General features: G+C 37.8%; 1 protein-coding gene across 2 annotated transcripts in view; it reads left to right on the top strand.

Moving 5' to 3' along the window:
- Positions 1-17,789, top strand: part of PLXNA2 (plexin A2) — a 458,521-nt gene that overhangs the window by 57,425 nt on the left and 383,307 nt on the right. For both annotated transcript variants that reach the window (XM_053706686.1, XM_053706687.1), the window contains 2 exons: positions 30-1,314; positions 16,034-16,216. In XM_053706686.1, coding sequence (XP_053562661.1) covers positions 118-1,314; positions 16,034-16,216 — 1,380 coding nt within the window. In that variant the 5' untranslated portion in view covers positions 30-117. The remainder of the gene's footprint in view (positions 1-29; positions 1,315-16,033; positions 16,217-17,789) is intronic.

The following is a 17,789-nucleotide window of genomic DNA, read 5'->3' as shown; positions in this document are numbered from 1 at the left end:
AATTGTAAATTTGCATTTTTGTCTTTCAGAGCCATGTAAAGGACGTCAGAGTGCAGGAGGACTCAGACACCAAAGAGAGTGTGGGCTCCATCTCTCTTCCTTTTTCCCTCCAACATCATGGAACATCGGAGGTGCAGGTCTTGGACTCAGGACTCTTTGCATCGCTACAGTGGGAGGGCTTCCTCCATCTTGTTTGTTTTGGCTATGCTGTGTCAGGACATTCCTCACGTTTCCCCCTCTAACACCTTTCATGCTGAACACAGAGACTGGACTTTTAGCCACCTTACTGTGCACCAAAGTACGGGTGCCGTGTATGTAGGGGCAGTAAATCGTATCTACAAGCTTTCAAGGAACTTAACCCTGCTAGTGTCCCACAACACAGGACCAGGTGAAGATAACAAGTCGTGCTACCCCCCTCAGAATGTCCAGCCTTGTAGTGAGCCTCGTACCCTAACAAATAATGTGAACAAGCTGCTAATCATTGACTATTTTGAAAACCGTCTCCTTGCTTGTGGAAGCCTTTACCAAGGTGTTTGCAAGCTTCTTCGTCTGGATGATCTTTTTATTTTGGTGGAACCATCTCACAAAAAAGAGCACTACCTTTCCAGTGTGAATGAAACGGGCACCATGTATGGGGTGATAGTTCATTCAGAAGGTCAGGATGGTAAACTGTTTATAGGTACTGCTGTGGATGGTAAACAGGATTATTTTCCTACCCTCTCCAGTCGTAAATTGCCCCGTGACCCAGAATCATCTACCATGTTAGATTATGAGCTTTACAGTGACTTTGTATCGTCCCTCATCAAAATACCATCTGACACACTTGCCTTGATCTCCCATTTTGATATCTTCTATATTTATGGCTTTTCCAGTGGCAATTATGTCTATTTCCTTACTGTCCAGCCAGAAACCCCAGAAGGCATCTCTAGCAATTCAGCAAATGACCTTTTCTACACCTCTAGAATTGTCCGACTATGCAAAAATGATCCCAAATTCCACTCATACGTTTCCTTACCAGTTGGGTGCACCAAAAATGGAGTGGAGTATAGGCTCCTTCAAGCAGCCTACCTTACTAAGCCAGGTGCCACATTGGCCAGGTCTTTAAAGATCTCTCCCCAGGATGATGTGCTGTTCGCGATCTTTTCTAAGGGTCAGAAGCAGTATCACAACCCACCTGATGACTCAACTCTCTGCATCTTTCCTATCAAGACCATCAATTCACTTATTAAGGAGAGACTGCAGTCCTGCTATCAGGGGGAAGGGAACCTGGAGCTTAACTGGCTTTTGGGCAAGGATGTTCAGTGCACTAAAGCGGTAAGATATTTTTTTTCTCTCTATTAAGTCTTGTTCCCTTTCTGTATTAATGTGAAATAGATCATTATTTATTTATGAAAGAACTGGTAAAAAGGTAGATCTTTAGGTAACATCATATGTGAACCCATTTAATCTAGATTTGTGGAAGTTCATTTTGTATTTTGTAGATTTTCCATTTAATAGACCAATATATTTATCACAATGATACGTTCCATTAGCTTTTAAGAACTACAAAGTCTCTTTTTGAAAGCCTATGAATTCACTGACTTGTTTTGTGAATTTGTCAGTAAAGTGATATCTCAAGCTTTTTAGTGCATAAAAGTTCCAACAATTTATAAGATTAAAAAAATTATAGATTAGGTATTTTTTTTTAATTCACTGGTTTAAAACATCAAATAATTCACACTTATTTAATTTTAAGGGGTTTTGAAACCCAAAATGTTTCTTCCATGATTCAGATAGTGCAAGTGATTTTAAACAGCTTTCTAATTTAATTTGATTATAATTTTTTGTTCATTCACTTGGTATCTTTTGTTAAAAAGCAGGGACGTATGCTTAGGAGACCATTTCTGGGCAGCAGTTTTTCTAGAATGGTATCCATTTGTGAGAGCACTAGATGGCAGCTCCATATGCCTACCTTGGTATCTATTTAACAAAGAATATCATGAGAACGAAGCAAATTTGATAATAGAAGTAAATTTGAACTTTTGTTTTTTAAATGGTCTGCTCTGTCTGAATAACAAAAGAACATTTTGTGGTTTTAATATCCCTAAAAGAGATCTCCCTAACACAGAAATGACAGTCTAGCTTGTTACTGATTCTCACTTAGTAATAGCTAGAAGTCAAGCATAATCAATAACGTGCGGTGCATTATTTCACTTTCTACCTTGCGCAAAACAAACTTGCATGATTGGATATTGCAATTTGTTCAAATGAATTTCAACCAAAGTGAAATGTTTAAAGGGATACTAAACCCAAACTTAAGCAACTTTCTAATTTATTCCTATTAACAATTTTTCTTCGTTCTCTTTCTATTTTTATTTAAAAAGCAGGAATTTAAAGATTAGGAGTTGGCCCATTTTTGGTTCAGATCCTGGGTTATGCTTGCTTATTGGTTTGCTAAATGAAGCTACCAATAAGCAAGCGCTATCCAGGGAACACTTTAAGTGGGAAGCAGGAGGAACGTAGGGTCATGCTTGCATGCAATCGGTAATACCATTTTTGCATTTTGGTGCTTTGATTATCACCTTCTATTGTTCATTGAAATATATGGAAGATGCATAGCAAAGAATTTAAAGGGACAGTAAAGTCAAAATTAAACTTTCATGATTCAGATAAAGCATGCGATTTTCAATAAGTTTCCAATTTACTTAAAATTTGCTTAATTCCCTTGTTATCTTTTATTGAAGAGATAAACTAGGTAGGCTAATAAGAGATCAGGAGTGTGCACGTGTCTAGTACTCTGTGGCAGCAGTGTTTTGCAACATTGTATATAGATACCTTGGTAGGCATCTGGATAACATTCTTGCAAAACTACTCTAAAATGGGCTGGCTCCTAAGCTTGCATCCCTGCTTTTCAACAAGAGATACCAAGAGACTGAAGAAAGATTGATAATAGAAGAAAAATTAGAAACGGTTTAAAATTGCATGCTCTATCTGAATCATGAAAGCAAAACAATGTGGGTTGCATGTCCCTTTAACTAGTTTTACTCTTTCACAAAGAATACCAAGGAACAAAGAAAATGTAATTATAGAAGTAAATTTGAAGAAAAAAAAATGTCTGAATCATGAATGTTTAATTTTAGCTATACTGTCCCTTTAAGGAAGATGCATGGCTTTTGGAACCATTGCAAAGCTAGAAAGCTCAGCATTAGTCACTTGAAATCTGCCTCATAGAATGAGACATTCTTTGTCTCACCTAACTGGTCTGGTTGCTGCAATACCCTAAATTACCGATCATGTGAGGTCAATTCTGTTTGAGAACTAATGAGAAAAACAATAAATTACGCACGGCAGAATGTGAAGTGTCTGAACAAGTCTGTGAAACTGTAGGTCACCAGAAGCCTCTGGGCAAAAATAGAGACATAACAGATAGCAAAAATATAATGACAAAATGGTTTATGATTTATGTGAGTAGAGGGTAAATTCATTTAAATGTTGCCCAAAACTGCTAAATAAGACCCAGTGATCATAACCTATATTTGCAAAGATACATTTATAAGTTATGTACTGCAGGGCTGCTTTGATAATGAAAATTATCAGTGTGAGTGAAGCTCGAATGTACCTAAGTGAAGCTCGAAAATACCTTTAATCATGTGGTCAGATGGGTAAGCACAGCACTTTACTGAGTAAGAATTCATCTTAAAGGGACATGATTGTGTGATTGTGTGATTACGATAGAGCATACATTTTTAAATAACTTTCCAATTTACTTCATTCTCTTGGTATCCTTTATTGAGGGAGCAGCAATTCACTACTGGGAGCTAGCTGAACACATTGCTAAGCTAATAACAAAAGGCATATATGTGCAGCAACCAATCAACAACTAGCTCCCAGCTTCTGAGCCTACCTAGGTATGTTTTACAACAAATGATACTGATAGACCAAAGCAAATTAGATAACAATAATAAATTATTATAAAACTTATAATGGCTTAACGTGAGGGGGCGGAGCCATATGTGTTATGTAGATGGGGTATGGTGTTCCATGGGCAAGGTGAGGTTGGCCCAGAGAACATGACTAGATGAACGTATGCATTTGTGATTGGCTGATGACTGTCACGGGGTAAAGGGGGAGTGGAAAAATGCATAACTTTTAAAATTGTCAGAAAAAAAAGTGCTATTGCATTGTCTTGTTATCTTGCATTTGTTGATTATGCAAATCTACTGTGTTGACTGGTCCTTTAACCAACAGCCAGGACATTTATAAAAATGGAAATAAAGCTGAGAGAGAAATACAAGTCAGACCTCCCAAACAAGTAGAGTCCTGCAAGATAAGAGACTGTTTAGATAGGAACTCTGCTGTTATAAACTAGTGTTTGACAAATGTATTAACTGTTTGTTTAAATTGAGAAGCCCTCAAGAATATTGAGGAGCTAAATATATATGTAAGGAGCAAGTCAAGTGTGTTTTTTTATATGTAGAATAATCCAATGCATTGCAAGCTGAAGTCAAATTATTTTAGCCCCTATTCTTTGACATCTGGGTTTTTAACCTGATATAAACTTCATGTTACTCTATTCACAATGTTATCTTGATCTTTTCTGCAAAGGTTATTGGAAGGTTCAATAACATGATACATGATTATAAGTGATGTTTAATCTTGATTTTATTTTCTTAGACATTGAACTAGGTTTTAAATTTAATGAAGACAGCAATAAATACAGCATGAGAAAGAGATCTTAAAAAGTAATAAAAATCCAAGCCTGGGTGTTCGTGTAATTCCCCCCCCCCCTCACAATAGTCTGCTATTGTAACCTTGTTAAGTAAATATATGGGGCTATATAACGTTAAGATAAAGAAATAAAAAAGGGAATTCTGATATTCTGGTAAAATGATATATGTTCCCATGATATTCTTTGTTGAGGAGATACATAGGTAGGTGTCTGAAGTACTACATAGCAGGGCATAGTGCAGCCATCTAGTCTGTTGCAAATGGAAAACATTCTTGCAAAACTGATGCCATAAAGTGTTCTAGACACATGCACACTTCTGAACTTACATTCCAACAAACGATAGCAAGAGAACAAAGAAAATGTGCTAATAGAAGTAAATCAGAAAGTTGTTTAAAATTGCATGCTCTATCTGAATAATGGGGACAATGGGTTTAATATCCTTTTAAAGGGATATGAAACCCATTTTTTTCTTCTTTCATGATTCAGAAAGAGCAGGCAATTTTAAGCAACTTTTTAATTTACGCCTATTATCAATTTTTCTTCGTTCTCTTTGTGTCTTTATTTGAAAAGCAGATTGTAAGCTTAGGTGTCGGCTCATTTTCGGTTCAGCACCCGGGTAGCACTTGCTGATTGGTGGCTACATGTAGCCTCCAATCAACAAGCGCTACCCAGGTGCTGAACCAAAAATTGACCATCTCTCAAGCTTACATTTCTGCTTTTTTCAAATAAAGATACCAAGAGAACAAATACAAATTTATAATAAAAGCAAATTAGAAAATTGCTTAAAATTGCATGCTCTTTCTGAATCATGAAAGAAAAAAAATTGAGTTTCATATCCTTTTAAGCTATGTGTAGCAAAACAACTTTGCAGAGTACTTTTTATAGTTTTTGTCTCTGCATTATTATTTCTTTACTTGATTTTACTTATTTACTTTACAAATTGAACCATTTACACATAAATACTCAGGGAAAAATTTTATTTTTAAGATGCATCACAAATCATAACAAAATTAAATTATTCACCAAAAAATTGTATTTTATCATAAACGTAAAATGTATATGTAAATTACGCAGGATTACATTGTATTAAATATATTCAGCGTAAATCGTAATTTAAGTACACTAGATGTGCAAAAAACACATAGAAATTCGTATTTAAAGTGAATGTCAAGTTTGATGAATCAGTGCCCCGTTTTTAAAAACCCTATTAAAAACAGGGGCACTTTCATTCATCAAACTTTACATTTCACTCATTTTGTTAAAATACTTACCTTTTAATCTAGAAAGCCATACCAGCGATTCCCCCTCCTGCCGCTCGTCACTTCATACGTCAGCAATGACGAATACAGAATCCTCCAATCACGGCTTCCCCCCAGGGGAATCATTGCCTGAGGCAACGCCATGATTGGAGGAAGCCGGATTTGTCATTTTTTACATATGAAGAGACTTGCGACGGGCGGGGGAAGCGCTGGAGCGGCTTTCAAGATTAAAAGGTATTTTAACAAAACAAGTGAAATGTAAAGTTTGATGAATGAAAGTGCCCCTGTTTTTAATAGGGTTTTTAAAAACCGGGCACTGATTCATCAAACTTGACATTCACTTTAAAAGTACAAAATACAAAGTGTACTTGTTGTTTTTTTGTAAAATGGGCTGAACATGGGCGTTCCAAATGCGTGTCTCTCAAATCCCAGCGTACTTATCTAAACATTTCCGCCCTACAGATCTCACATTTTTTTCTCTCAACTTAAAAGGTGGCGAGTTTTTATCAAAATACTTAAACCACTAATTACTCTACTCTTAAAGGAAAACGTGTGCATACAAAAAGAATAGCGCACTCACGCACTGCATATTTTGATTTGTATTAGGCGTAATATTAAAGTATAAACAATCGCCGGTTTCGTCCTGTGTACTTCGTCCTCCATTACAAACTTTTACATAGCTGAGAGCTCTCATTATTTATATGGGAGACATCTTGCCCCTCGTAGGGACAGCCCATTTTCTTTGATAATAGCACGAAGACTGTCCCTGTGTTTTTCATGTTTTTGCTTGTGAACATTTGATCATCATGGCCTCAGTATCCAACTCTGCAATGACTCCCTGGCACCAGGCCACACCCCATTTTGCCTCAAATCTACCCCTGACCAACACTGACTCCACCCCCATGTTCCCTTAAAGGGATAGGAAACTCAATTTTTTTTTCGTTCATGATTTAGAAAGTGTGTGCAATTTTATACAACTTTCCATTTTACTTCTATTATCTATCTAATTTGCTTTATTCTCTTGATATCCTTTGTTGAAAAGCATATGTAAATAGGCTCAGTAGCTGCTGATTGGTGGCTGCACATAGATGCATTGTGTGATTGGCTCATGTGCATTGCTATTTTTCATCAAAAGATATCTAAAGAATGAAGTAAATGAGATAATAGAAGTAAATCTGAATCATGAAATAAAATTTTTGGGTTTCATATCCCTTTAATCCCAAATAACTCTAAATGTTGGGAAGTTTGCTACCCTTCTCTCTCACTCAGGTCTCCAAACCATAATAAAAAATACATCTTGTCTTGTTTTCCTGGAGCAAAATGTTAAGCGGTAGCATTTTGTAATCTTTTTAGGAATAACTAGGAATTAATAAATGTGCTGAAATTATGAATATTTGTTTGAATGTAATGTCCTAAACAAATGTCATTTGTTCACTTAACATTCTGACATTTATTTTTTGCAAACATATGTCGCATTTTTTCAATATATTCGAGTTAACGTTCTGAATATTAAATGTAACATTTGATTTAGTAAACACGTTCAGATATCAAACATAATAGATACATTTATTTTGTTGTTTCAAATGCGCATTTGAAAATAAATACTATTCCTTTTTTATTAAAAGGGACATTTGGTTTATGAAGACATTCAAATGAGTAGACTGAATGTCCTGCTGTTAATATTTCATTTTGAGACATTGGTCCCTGCCTAATAATAACCTCATTTTATACATATCCTCATAGACTGACACTTCTCTAGGCCCCTGATGTTGATATTGGCACATTGAAAGACGTATTGGCGCTGTGCTTCAGTAGCAAACGCATGCTCCATTCTATGCACTAATCAGCATTTCTGTATGCTCTGTAATTGGCACCATTATCACGGCCAATTTTATAGGAAATTTATAACTTAATCAAAGTATATGGCAAATTTATAATACATATACATAGACTAAACTGCTCCCTTTGAATCCCACAGTAAAATCATTTAGTGTGAGAGTTAGATGCAGCTCAGTATCTCACCTGATTGCAGGGAAATTGATTGCTTTAGCAAACAGAAGGTAATCACTTTCTTAAAGGGACAGTGTATACCAATTTTCATATAACTGCATGTAATAGGCACTACTATAAAGAAGAACATGCACAGATACTGATATAAAAATCCAGTATTAAACCTTTTAAAAACTTACTTAGAAGCTCCCAGTTTAACCCTATTGATGAGTTTAGACTGGGACGCACACTGAAGGGGACTTGGAAAACAAGACGAGTAGACACTCCCCCTCTTCCCTGTATATGAAAAGACAGATAACATAAACAGGAGCCAGCAGTAGTATGTAGACATCAGTATACATCTGACACTGAGGGGCTAGGATAGGAGTCTGAAAATCAGCATAATGATATTAAAAAAATAAGCAAAACTATACATTTTAGGTGAGCTATGTAAATGGATCATCTACATAACATGTATGCAAAGAAAAAAATACAATGTCCCTTTAACACAAAGTAAACTGAACAGAGACTGTTTGAGAGACTCCCCAGAGTGTAGCAGCACTAGTCAGAATCGTGCGTTACGACGGAAGTAGCTTGCGGATATTGTCCTATACACAGCAATTCTAATGCATTAATAGTGAAACAATACAAGCTTTCATTTTCTTCACACCTCAAACAACCCTTTTATTATGGAATTTCTGTCACACAAATCACCTAATCACCTAAGCCTAATCACACTACAAAAGTGCTTGATCTCCTTGCTTGAGAACTCTATAGTAACCAATGGGCAAATAGACCCGAGACAGTGGAACACTGAAAAAGTATCTACAGGTACAAATCCCCAAACCAGGAATTCCAAAATCCAAACTTATTCTGAAATCCAAACTTTTTAATTAATATTTAAAAAATAAATAAAATTATATATATATATATATATATATATATATATATATATATATATATATATATATATATATAAACGACTGTTTTCCCTGCCTGTAAGTCACAGTCTTACCTACCTGTGTCTTTAGCTTGTTTTTTGTATTTTAAAATGCAAATAATAGTCTATATTTATTTAAAACAACAGATATTACGTAAAATAATATAAAACTACCTTTAGGTTGCATGTATAAGCTCTATTATGCCATGTAGTAAATATCGCCTAAATGACATAAGATATTATTGTCTACGCTTGGTTCCATCCCATCTCCAAACAGTCATATTTTAAAGAAACAAATATTCCAAAATCCAAACTATTCTGAAATCCAAAACTTTTCCAGTCCCAAGCAGTTTGGATAAAAGGATTTCTACTTGTATCTAAAATTGTTTTGTGCACTGATTTATGTTTAAAGCACCCTGCAACAACAATTACATATACCTGTAGCTATTAGCTAACAAGGAGCACTATTTATTTATATATCTTTTACATACATTAGAGCTGCGGAATCTGTTGGTCCTCTACAAATAACCGATAATAATATTAATACATAAAAAAAATAAAAGGTTTCCGTGTACAGATACAGACTTTATGTGGACTTTATTTGTATCTCTAATATATTTTATAGCAGGGTAGTCGGGGACCCATTACTGGGTCGCAACCCCATGTTTAATGGGTGTTGACGTCTGTGTGTTGTAGGAGAGTGTGTGTGGTGTGTGTTGTAAGAGAGTGTGTGTGTGTGTTTTAGGAGAGTGTGTGTTTGTGTTTTTAGGAGAGTGTGTGTGTTGTGTGTGTGTGTGTGTGTGTGTTGTAAGAGAGTGTGTGGTGTGTGTGTGTTTTAGGAGAGTGTGGTGTGTGTGTGTTTTAGGAGAGTGTGTATGTGTTGTGTGAGAGTGTGTGTTTTATGAGAGTATGTGGTGTGTGTGTGTGTTTTATGACAGTGAGTGTGTGTAATTTTACAACACTTTCAAGCTTTACTACAACATTGCAGCTATATAGTTTTATATTACTTAAGAAAGTTTCAAACCAAGCATAAAAATAGGGTCGCAAAGGTAAATGGTAGCATTGCACTGGGGCTTGGGGAAAAAATGTTTGAAGAACCCTGTTTTATAGCATACAATATCTATCCATATGCGTATATAACAACGAGTCATGTTGATTCATTGGATTTGTTTTTGAATAGGCAAAAAAAACTCTTAGATTGAACTATATATGGATGAATATTGTCACAAAATACGCATGTGCTAATGCGACAAATCTTTTGAAACTTTGCTGTAAGAGTAAAGATGATTATCCATCCTCCCTAAAACCTCATGTTTCTAGATGCATCAGGAATCCTCCACGGGCCTCAGAAGAAAAAAAAATTAAACCAGCAAAAGATTTAAAAGTGACACCCTGGCTGTATCGTACTAGCTTTGTCAGAAACCCCCGACATAATAGGTGTCAGCCTGACTTTTTATAGGATAGCTGGCAGCTTCATTTATAAACCCGCTGACAGGTTTTTAATGCATACGGTAGATGTTGCCATTCTGTAAATTACTTATTATTAAGAAGCTGTTTCTAGATGAATCCCTGTTTTTTTAACCCCAAAGTTCATGGTGCATTCACAACAGTTTAGAATTGATGGAGACAGTATATCAAATGTGACTCCATATAACATAATAAAGGTTGTTTTTTTAATTTACTATTTTGATTTTTTTTTTTTAGTTCTCATATAGATCAGGGTTTGCCAAATTTATTTTATACTTAGGAGCTAAAAAGAATATTGTGGAGCCAGAAACTATTTTTTTGTTTGTAGCCAGATAAGGGTGTTTGTATATAGATGTACATAAAACAACCCAAACAAGTTAGGAGTCAGAGTAACATGAAAATGTTGTGCTCAATCATTAAACCTTAATATAAGCCAACACCACACATCGCAGGGGAAATAAACCAATTTTATACAAAGCACAATCTTTAAATTTGCATACCCAGAATCCCTTGCAGCAGTGGATGAATAATACATTGTTTACTCATATTCAAAAAAAACTTTGTGTCTTTGAAGTCAAATAAATTTGCACATGATTGTTATTTCCCTTTTTATTCTAATTTGCATGGTAGAGTGTTTTGCATCAGAATACATGTTTGTATTTGATATAAGATACTGTACTAGCATTAAAACTCCAACTATTTTAAAGGGACATTGCACTAATTTTTCTAAATCAAAATAGAAATATAACAGATATTGACATATTGATATATTTTATTGCACATGACATCAGCAGTGGTTGCTGAGATGTAAATGTTTAAAGTTCTTTAATGTATCTGAGCATGCTCAGTAACTGTGAAAATATTAGTAAAGACATGCTCAGTAGCTATTTGGCAGTAAAGATTTGTAGGAGTTGCAGTCCCTAATATCAGTTTGTATGCTGATGTAAAGTATCCTGAATGACAGGGAGTTACTGCAGCAGCTCCCAGTAGCATGCATATATATATATATATATATATATATATATATATATAGATATGTGTGTGTGTGTGTGTGTGTTACTGGTAAAGTATGAAATCCAGGTAATTTTAGGATTACCCGGGTAAGACGGACATTACCCTGATGTACTGTAATTCCCCCATCTACACTATTTCTTTTGCCTTCTTCTGGGGGGTCGAAGGGGGGGGCCCGCCGATCCTCTGGCATCACCCCCCCTTGAACCTCCAGATGGAGGCAAAAAATATAATGAAGATGGGGGAATTACAGTCCATGCTATATATGTTTGATGCAGTGACTCCACACTCTGAAGGGATTTATGATCCTACATCAGGCTTTACCCACAGTTGCTTGGGTAATGTCCGTTTTACCTTTACCCGCACATTTTTTAAAATTGTTATCTTTCAGACCATGGACAATTTTAGTAGCCTTCCCTTGGCCTCCAGAACTGCACACAATACTCAAGATGAGGCCTAACTAGTGATACATTTCTTTTCTTTTTTTTTGAGTGAGGTAAATCTGTGACAATTTAAATTGAAAATGATACAGCAGTATGCATAGTCACTTCCTACTAATGCTGATTGGTTGATAGATTCTTCCTGATAATTCTCATTGAGTATTTGTAGGGATTACTCAATCTTGAAAGTTTAATTTGATCTTTACTATCCCTTTAATGAGCACTAATAAGTGCACAACTATACTGGTATTTACGTTTAAATGTAAATGTATACACTCAGCTTTTACTTCATGTCTATTCTGGCAATAAATATGCCAACATGTCTAAATGCTGCTTTTTAATATGGATGAGAGCACATTTTTGAGTACTTTGTCCCATTAAGTTTATAATGGCTCCATATACTCAACCTTCGTCGCCGGTGCCTAAAAATTCTATATAGATGGACGACTATAACTGTATTATGTAATGTATGTACATTTTTCACCTTCACTGCACATTTTCCACAGTCTTTTATTCCTTAAAAGCCTTTTCCCAACTTCTTTCCCCTAAACATGTATTGTACTTTAATAATAAAAGAACAATACAGTGAAATGTATTGTTCAGCAGTGACTGTTTATTTTATGTTGTTTTGTACTGCAGAAATTTTACTTTGCTCTATTTAAATTGTTCCTCTTGACCCTGTAGAACACTGCACTAGTTATTCAGTTGTGCTTTCAAAATCTTTTTCACATACATTAAAACTATGTCACACTTTAGCATTCTTTTTTTTATTATCTGTTTTTGGTCTCTATTGCAACTCTAGCTTGTACACTCTACATACTTTAAAACTACTTCTGGCTGCATAATAAAATCCAAAGGAGGGAAGTTTGAATTATGGTTTAGATAACTGTGTGTACTAAGTCCTCCTATATGCAAGCAATAATATATTTTGTAGGAAAATGGAAATATAGTGTAAGCATTTGAACCCCAACCCACGTAGCCGGACACACCCTCGACCCTATCTTCTCCACAGGCAACCACATCTCAGTCAACCACATCACCGAACTCCATTAGACTGACCACCACTGCATACACTTCTCCTTCGACAAACCCACCACACACCTCCGGCAGCACCACCCGCCCCGCAGAAACTGGAACAACATCACCGAAGACCAACTTTACTCCACCCTGAACAAGTCCCCCCCAGCTACCTCCACAGACGCCAACTCTGCCACCCGCAACCTCCACCACTGGCTCACAGACTGCGTCAACACCCTCGCCTCCCTCAAGAAACCATCCCGCTGCCAACCTACGAACAAGGCCAGTTGGTTCACCCCTGCCCTCCAGGACTCCAAACGCTGCTGCAGGCGATTGCAAAGAACCTGGAGATCCAGCAAGACCCCTACGAACAAAACGGCTTACAAAGAAGCCATCACTACCAACATCTCATCAAAACCACCAAGAAGACAGCCATCGAAGACAGAATCAACGCCAACGTCCACAACAGCAAGGAGTTGTTCACAGTCATCAAGGAATTCTCCAAACCCAACAGCGACAATAACGACATCCCACCCCCCCAGGACCTCTGCGATAAACTCACAACGTACTTCCCCCGCAAGATCATCAACATCTATGGCAGCTTCATGCCCCAGAACTCACAAACCACCGCCGACCCACCAACCCCCACCGATATCTTATCCAAATACACCGCTGCCTACCCCCCACGGACCATCTGGAGCCCCCTCACCACAGAGGACACCCTCAGAATCATGAGATTGATCCACTCCGGAGCACCCTTGGACCCATGCCCGCATCACATATTCAACAAAGCGGGTTACACCATTGCCCCTGAGCTCCTCTGCACTATCAACTGCTCCATCGAAACTGGCACCTTCCCGGATGATTGGAAGCATGCAGAATTAAAACCCCTACTGAATAAAACCATGGCAGACCCCAATGATCTGAAGATAAACCGCCCCATCTCTCTGCTCCCCTTTACAAAGTCCATCAACGCGCAACTCGTTGACAACATCGAGGCCAACCACACCCTGGACCCCTCCCAATCCGGTTTCAGGAGCAACCACAGCACCGAGACCGCCACAGATGACATCCTCGCCCTACTCGACCGAGGAGAGACCGCCGCCCTCATCCTCCTAGACCTCTCAGCAGCATTTGACACTATCTCCCACCTCACCCTCCGCAACTGCCTACACGACGCCGGCATACTTGACAAAGCCCTGGAATGGATCACCTCCTTCCTCACCGGCAGACCACAGAAAGTTAGACTGCCACCCTTCACCTCAAAGCCCACAGAGATCAGCTGCGGTGTACCTCAAGGCTCTTTGCTGAGCCCCACCCTATTCAACATCTGCATGGTCCATTATTATTATTATTATTATCACATGGTCTGCCTCCCCCCCATTGCTCAACGACACAACCTCAACATCGTCTTCTACGCCAACGATACCCAGCTAATCATCTCACTCACCAATGACCTTACCACTGCCAAGAGAAACGTCCACGAAGGGCTGACAGCAGTCACCACCTGGGTGAGCGACAACTGCCTCAAGCTGAATGCAGACAAGACCGAAGTCTTCCTCCTCTGTCCCACTACATCCGCCTGGAATAACTCCTGGTGGCCCACAGCCCTCGGGCACCCTCCAACCTCCACCGATCATGCACGAAATCTAGGCGTCATCCTGGACTCATCGCTCTCCATGGAGCAACAAATCAACGCGTCTCCTCTGCATGCTTCCACATACGCCACCTGCTGCGAAAGATCTTCAAGTGGATCCCAACCGAGACCAGGAAGGCTGTCACCCACGCCCTCGACAGCAGCCGGACTATGGCAATGCACTCTATGCCGGCTCCACCATCAAGCTCCAAAAGAGAATCCAGCGCATCTAGAACGCCTCGGCCAGACTCATCCTCAAAATCCCTCGCCAGTGCCACATTACAAAACACCTGCGGGACCTGCACTGGCTCCCCATAAACAATAGAATAACCTTCAAGCTTCTCACCCACGCATTCAAGGCCCTCCACAACTTTGGTCCCGAATACATCAACCACCGTGTTACCTTCTACACCCCCGCCAGACAACTTTGATCGGCCGACCAAGCCCTCGCAGTCATCCCCCGCATCAGGAAAACCACAGCGGGAGGCAGATCCTTCTCTCACCTGGCAGCCAAGACTTGGAACACCCTCCCTCTGCACCTCAGTCAAGCTACCACCCTAACAAAGTTCAGAAAGGAACTCAAGACCTGGCTCTTCGACTGAACTGCAACCCTTAGCGCCTTGAGACCCTTTCGGGTGAATAGCCGCGCTTTACAAGAACCAGATAGATAGATAGAAGGGTAAAATTGAGGGAATTTGTGTTTTTTGGGGGGTAAAATTGATATTCTTCTTCAGCCTTTAAGGGACATTAAAGTATTTTTTTCTAAATGTATGCATCCAAACTTATTTTCCTTTTTGCATGAGCATCAGATCTGCATGCAAAATAAACAGACCCTGGACACCCCCATGAATGTTGTTTATCTTACTTCCTATGCAGTGGCCAATAAGGAACAGCTATAAACAAGGTCCTGATTATGTTGACCAATCACTATGCAGCATGTAGCAGTATCAAGGTTCTGGAGTGGAAAAAGTAACATTTTCAGTAAAAGCAGGCAAAATAAATAACGAAAGTATATGCATAATTAAACATTTTATGCAGAATGCGAATGTGAGATTCATGTTCCTTTAAATGCCCTCATATGGTTGAGGATAATGTTCCTTTAAATGGCCTCATATGGTTGCTCATTAATGGCCTAGAATCCCTTAAAGGACCACTAAATACAGTATAATTGAATAATTAACAAGTGCATAATAAAAAGACAATGTAATAACACTTACTCTGAATTTCACAAAAGCAGCAGATTTTTTTTTTCTGGCAAAAAAATTTTTTCTCCCATTTGCCAGCCCAATGTATCATGTGACAGACATCAGCTAATCATAGACTAGTATAGGTATACCCTGTCAGCTTGTGCACATGCTCAGTAGGAGCTGGTGCCTCGAAAAGTGTCAATATAAAAAGACTGTGTAAAATGTGATAATGAAAGTAAATTGGAAAGTTCTTAAAATTGTGTGCTTTTTCGGAATCATGAAAGATTAATTTTGACTTGAGTGCCCCTTTAAAAAAATGCATCATTTCAATTTCTACAAGAAGTTTTTAAAGTATTTTTCTTTTGTTTTTGTTTTTTAGCCGGTTCCCATAGACGACAACTTCTGTGGTTTGGATATTAACCAGCCCCTTGGAGGTTCTACATTGGTGGAAGGAGTTACATTGTACACAGAAAGTCGGGACAGAATGACATCTCTGGCATCGTACGTCTACAACAACTATAGTGTCGTATTTGTGGGCACCAAAAATGGCAGAGTCAAGAAGGTAGGAATTTTAATTATTACATCTACAAAATGACTGTCTTTTTTTAATTACTTCTGTATCGCTTTATTACATGAATAACTTACATTCATCATTTTTATTCTCGAAATGTTATTAAAATCCGTGAGCTGAAAATAAGCTGTCTAGTGAATTAGTACAGCTTACTAAATATTATGTTAAATCTTGTGTATCGAGCATAGTTTTATGTATTTAATACTAGTAGTTTATAGGGAGCTTGGCAAAATTGCAAGGTGGTTAAAAAAAAATAAATGGTAAGCGTTAGTTTTAAAGGCCTCAAGTAAATAATAACATAAATCAGAGACAACCTTGACATGATGGGCCGCGCAAGCTGATTGGGAGATGTACGGGCTCAGTGAGTGTATTGGAAGTCATCTAGGTTAAGTGCACTTGGAGGAAGTAGACATAAATAATTTAGAGACTTTTTTTTCAGCAGTAGATAGAGAAGTTGTTTTAAGAGACATGAAATTTCAGTGTTTTATAACGCACATAAAAGTCATTTTTAAGCAATAGAGATTTTTTGTTTGTTCTTTAAAGGGACAGTCTACTTGAACATTGCTATTGTTTAAAAAGATAGATAATCCCTTTGTTACCCGTTCCCCAGCTTGGCACAACGAACACTGTTTTTTTTACTTTTATTATTACCTGTATTTAAGCTTTTGTCGTCTGCCCCTTATCTCATTGCTTTTTACAAACTTGCATTTTCGCCAACCAATGTGGGTTCCTGCATAATCATTATCATTCTCCTCGGGGGGTAAGCACAATGTTATCTATATGGCACACATGAACTAGCACTCTCTGGCTGTGTGCAGGGCTGGACTGTGGATGAAAAGCAGCCCTGAAAAAATATGAAGACAAGACCTATTGTCTGTTGAGTAGAATGTACATACCCCATTTTTCTCAAAGGGGATTACTAGGATTCTCCTTCCCCCAATATTTGTTTAAGAATTAAATTATATTTGTTTGTATTTTAAAAAGAGCCATATTGTTTTTATATAGTCACCCTACAACCCAATTAACATCAATTAATTACCCTTTTAAATTGTAGTTTTCCAGCCCCAGTTGCTGCAACCTGCCGGGAAATATCCTGGTAGGCCAATCCGGTCTTGGTTGTGTGCAAGATTGTAAAAAGCACTGAGATAAGAGGCGGCCTGCAGGGGCTTAGAAACTTGCAATCTTAGAGGTTATAAAGTATATTAATATAACAATGTTGTTTATGCAAAGATGGGGAATACGTAGTAAGGGCATTATCTATCTTTTTAAATAATAAAAAAGTAGACTGACCCTTTAAAAAAAGAGTTATATGAAGTCTAGAAAGCTTAGCTTTAACTTGCAGCATTTATATTCAACAGCTATACTATCCCATTATTTGGACTTGTGAAGACAAGTGTTATACTTGTGAAGATGGAGGTTTAAGCAGTGTCTGCTTCATCCCAACAAAGAAATACTTATGCAATAGGGCAACCTGTACATTTATTAGATTTACCATTATTTTGTTTTACACTACACTAACCATCCCCCCCCCCCCCTTATATTTATAACCCATTATCATGGATGC

This window comes from Bombina bombina, chromosome 3, assembly GCF_027579735.1.
Source record: "Bombina bombina isolate aBomBom1 chromosome 3, aBomBom1.pri, whole genome shotgun sequence".
Lineage (NCBI taxonomy): Eukaryota > Metazoa > Chordata > Amphibia > Anura > Bombinatoridae > Bombina > Bombina bombina.
Note: the sequence above shows the minus strand (reverse complement) of the source record. Positions and strands in the feature narration are given on the sequence as shown.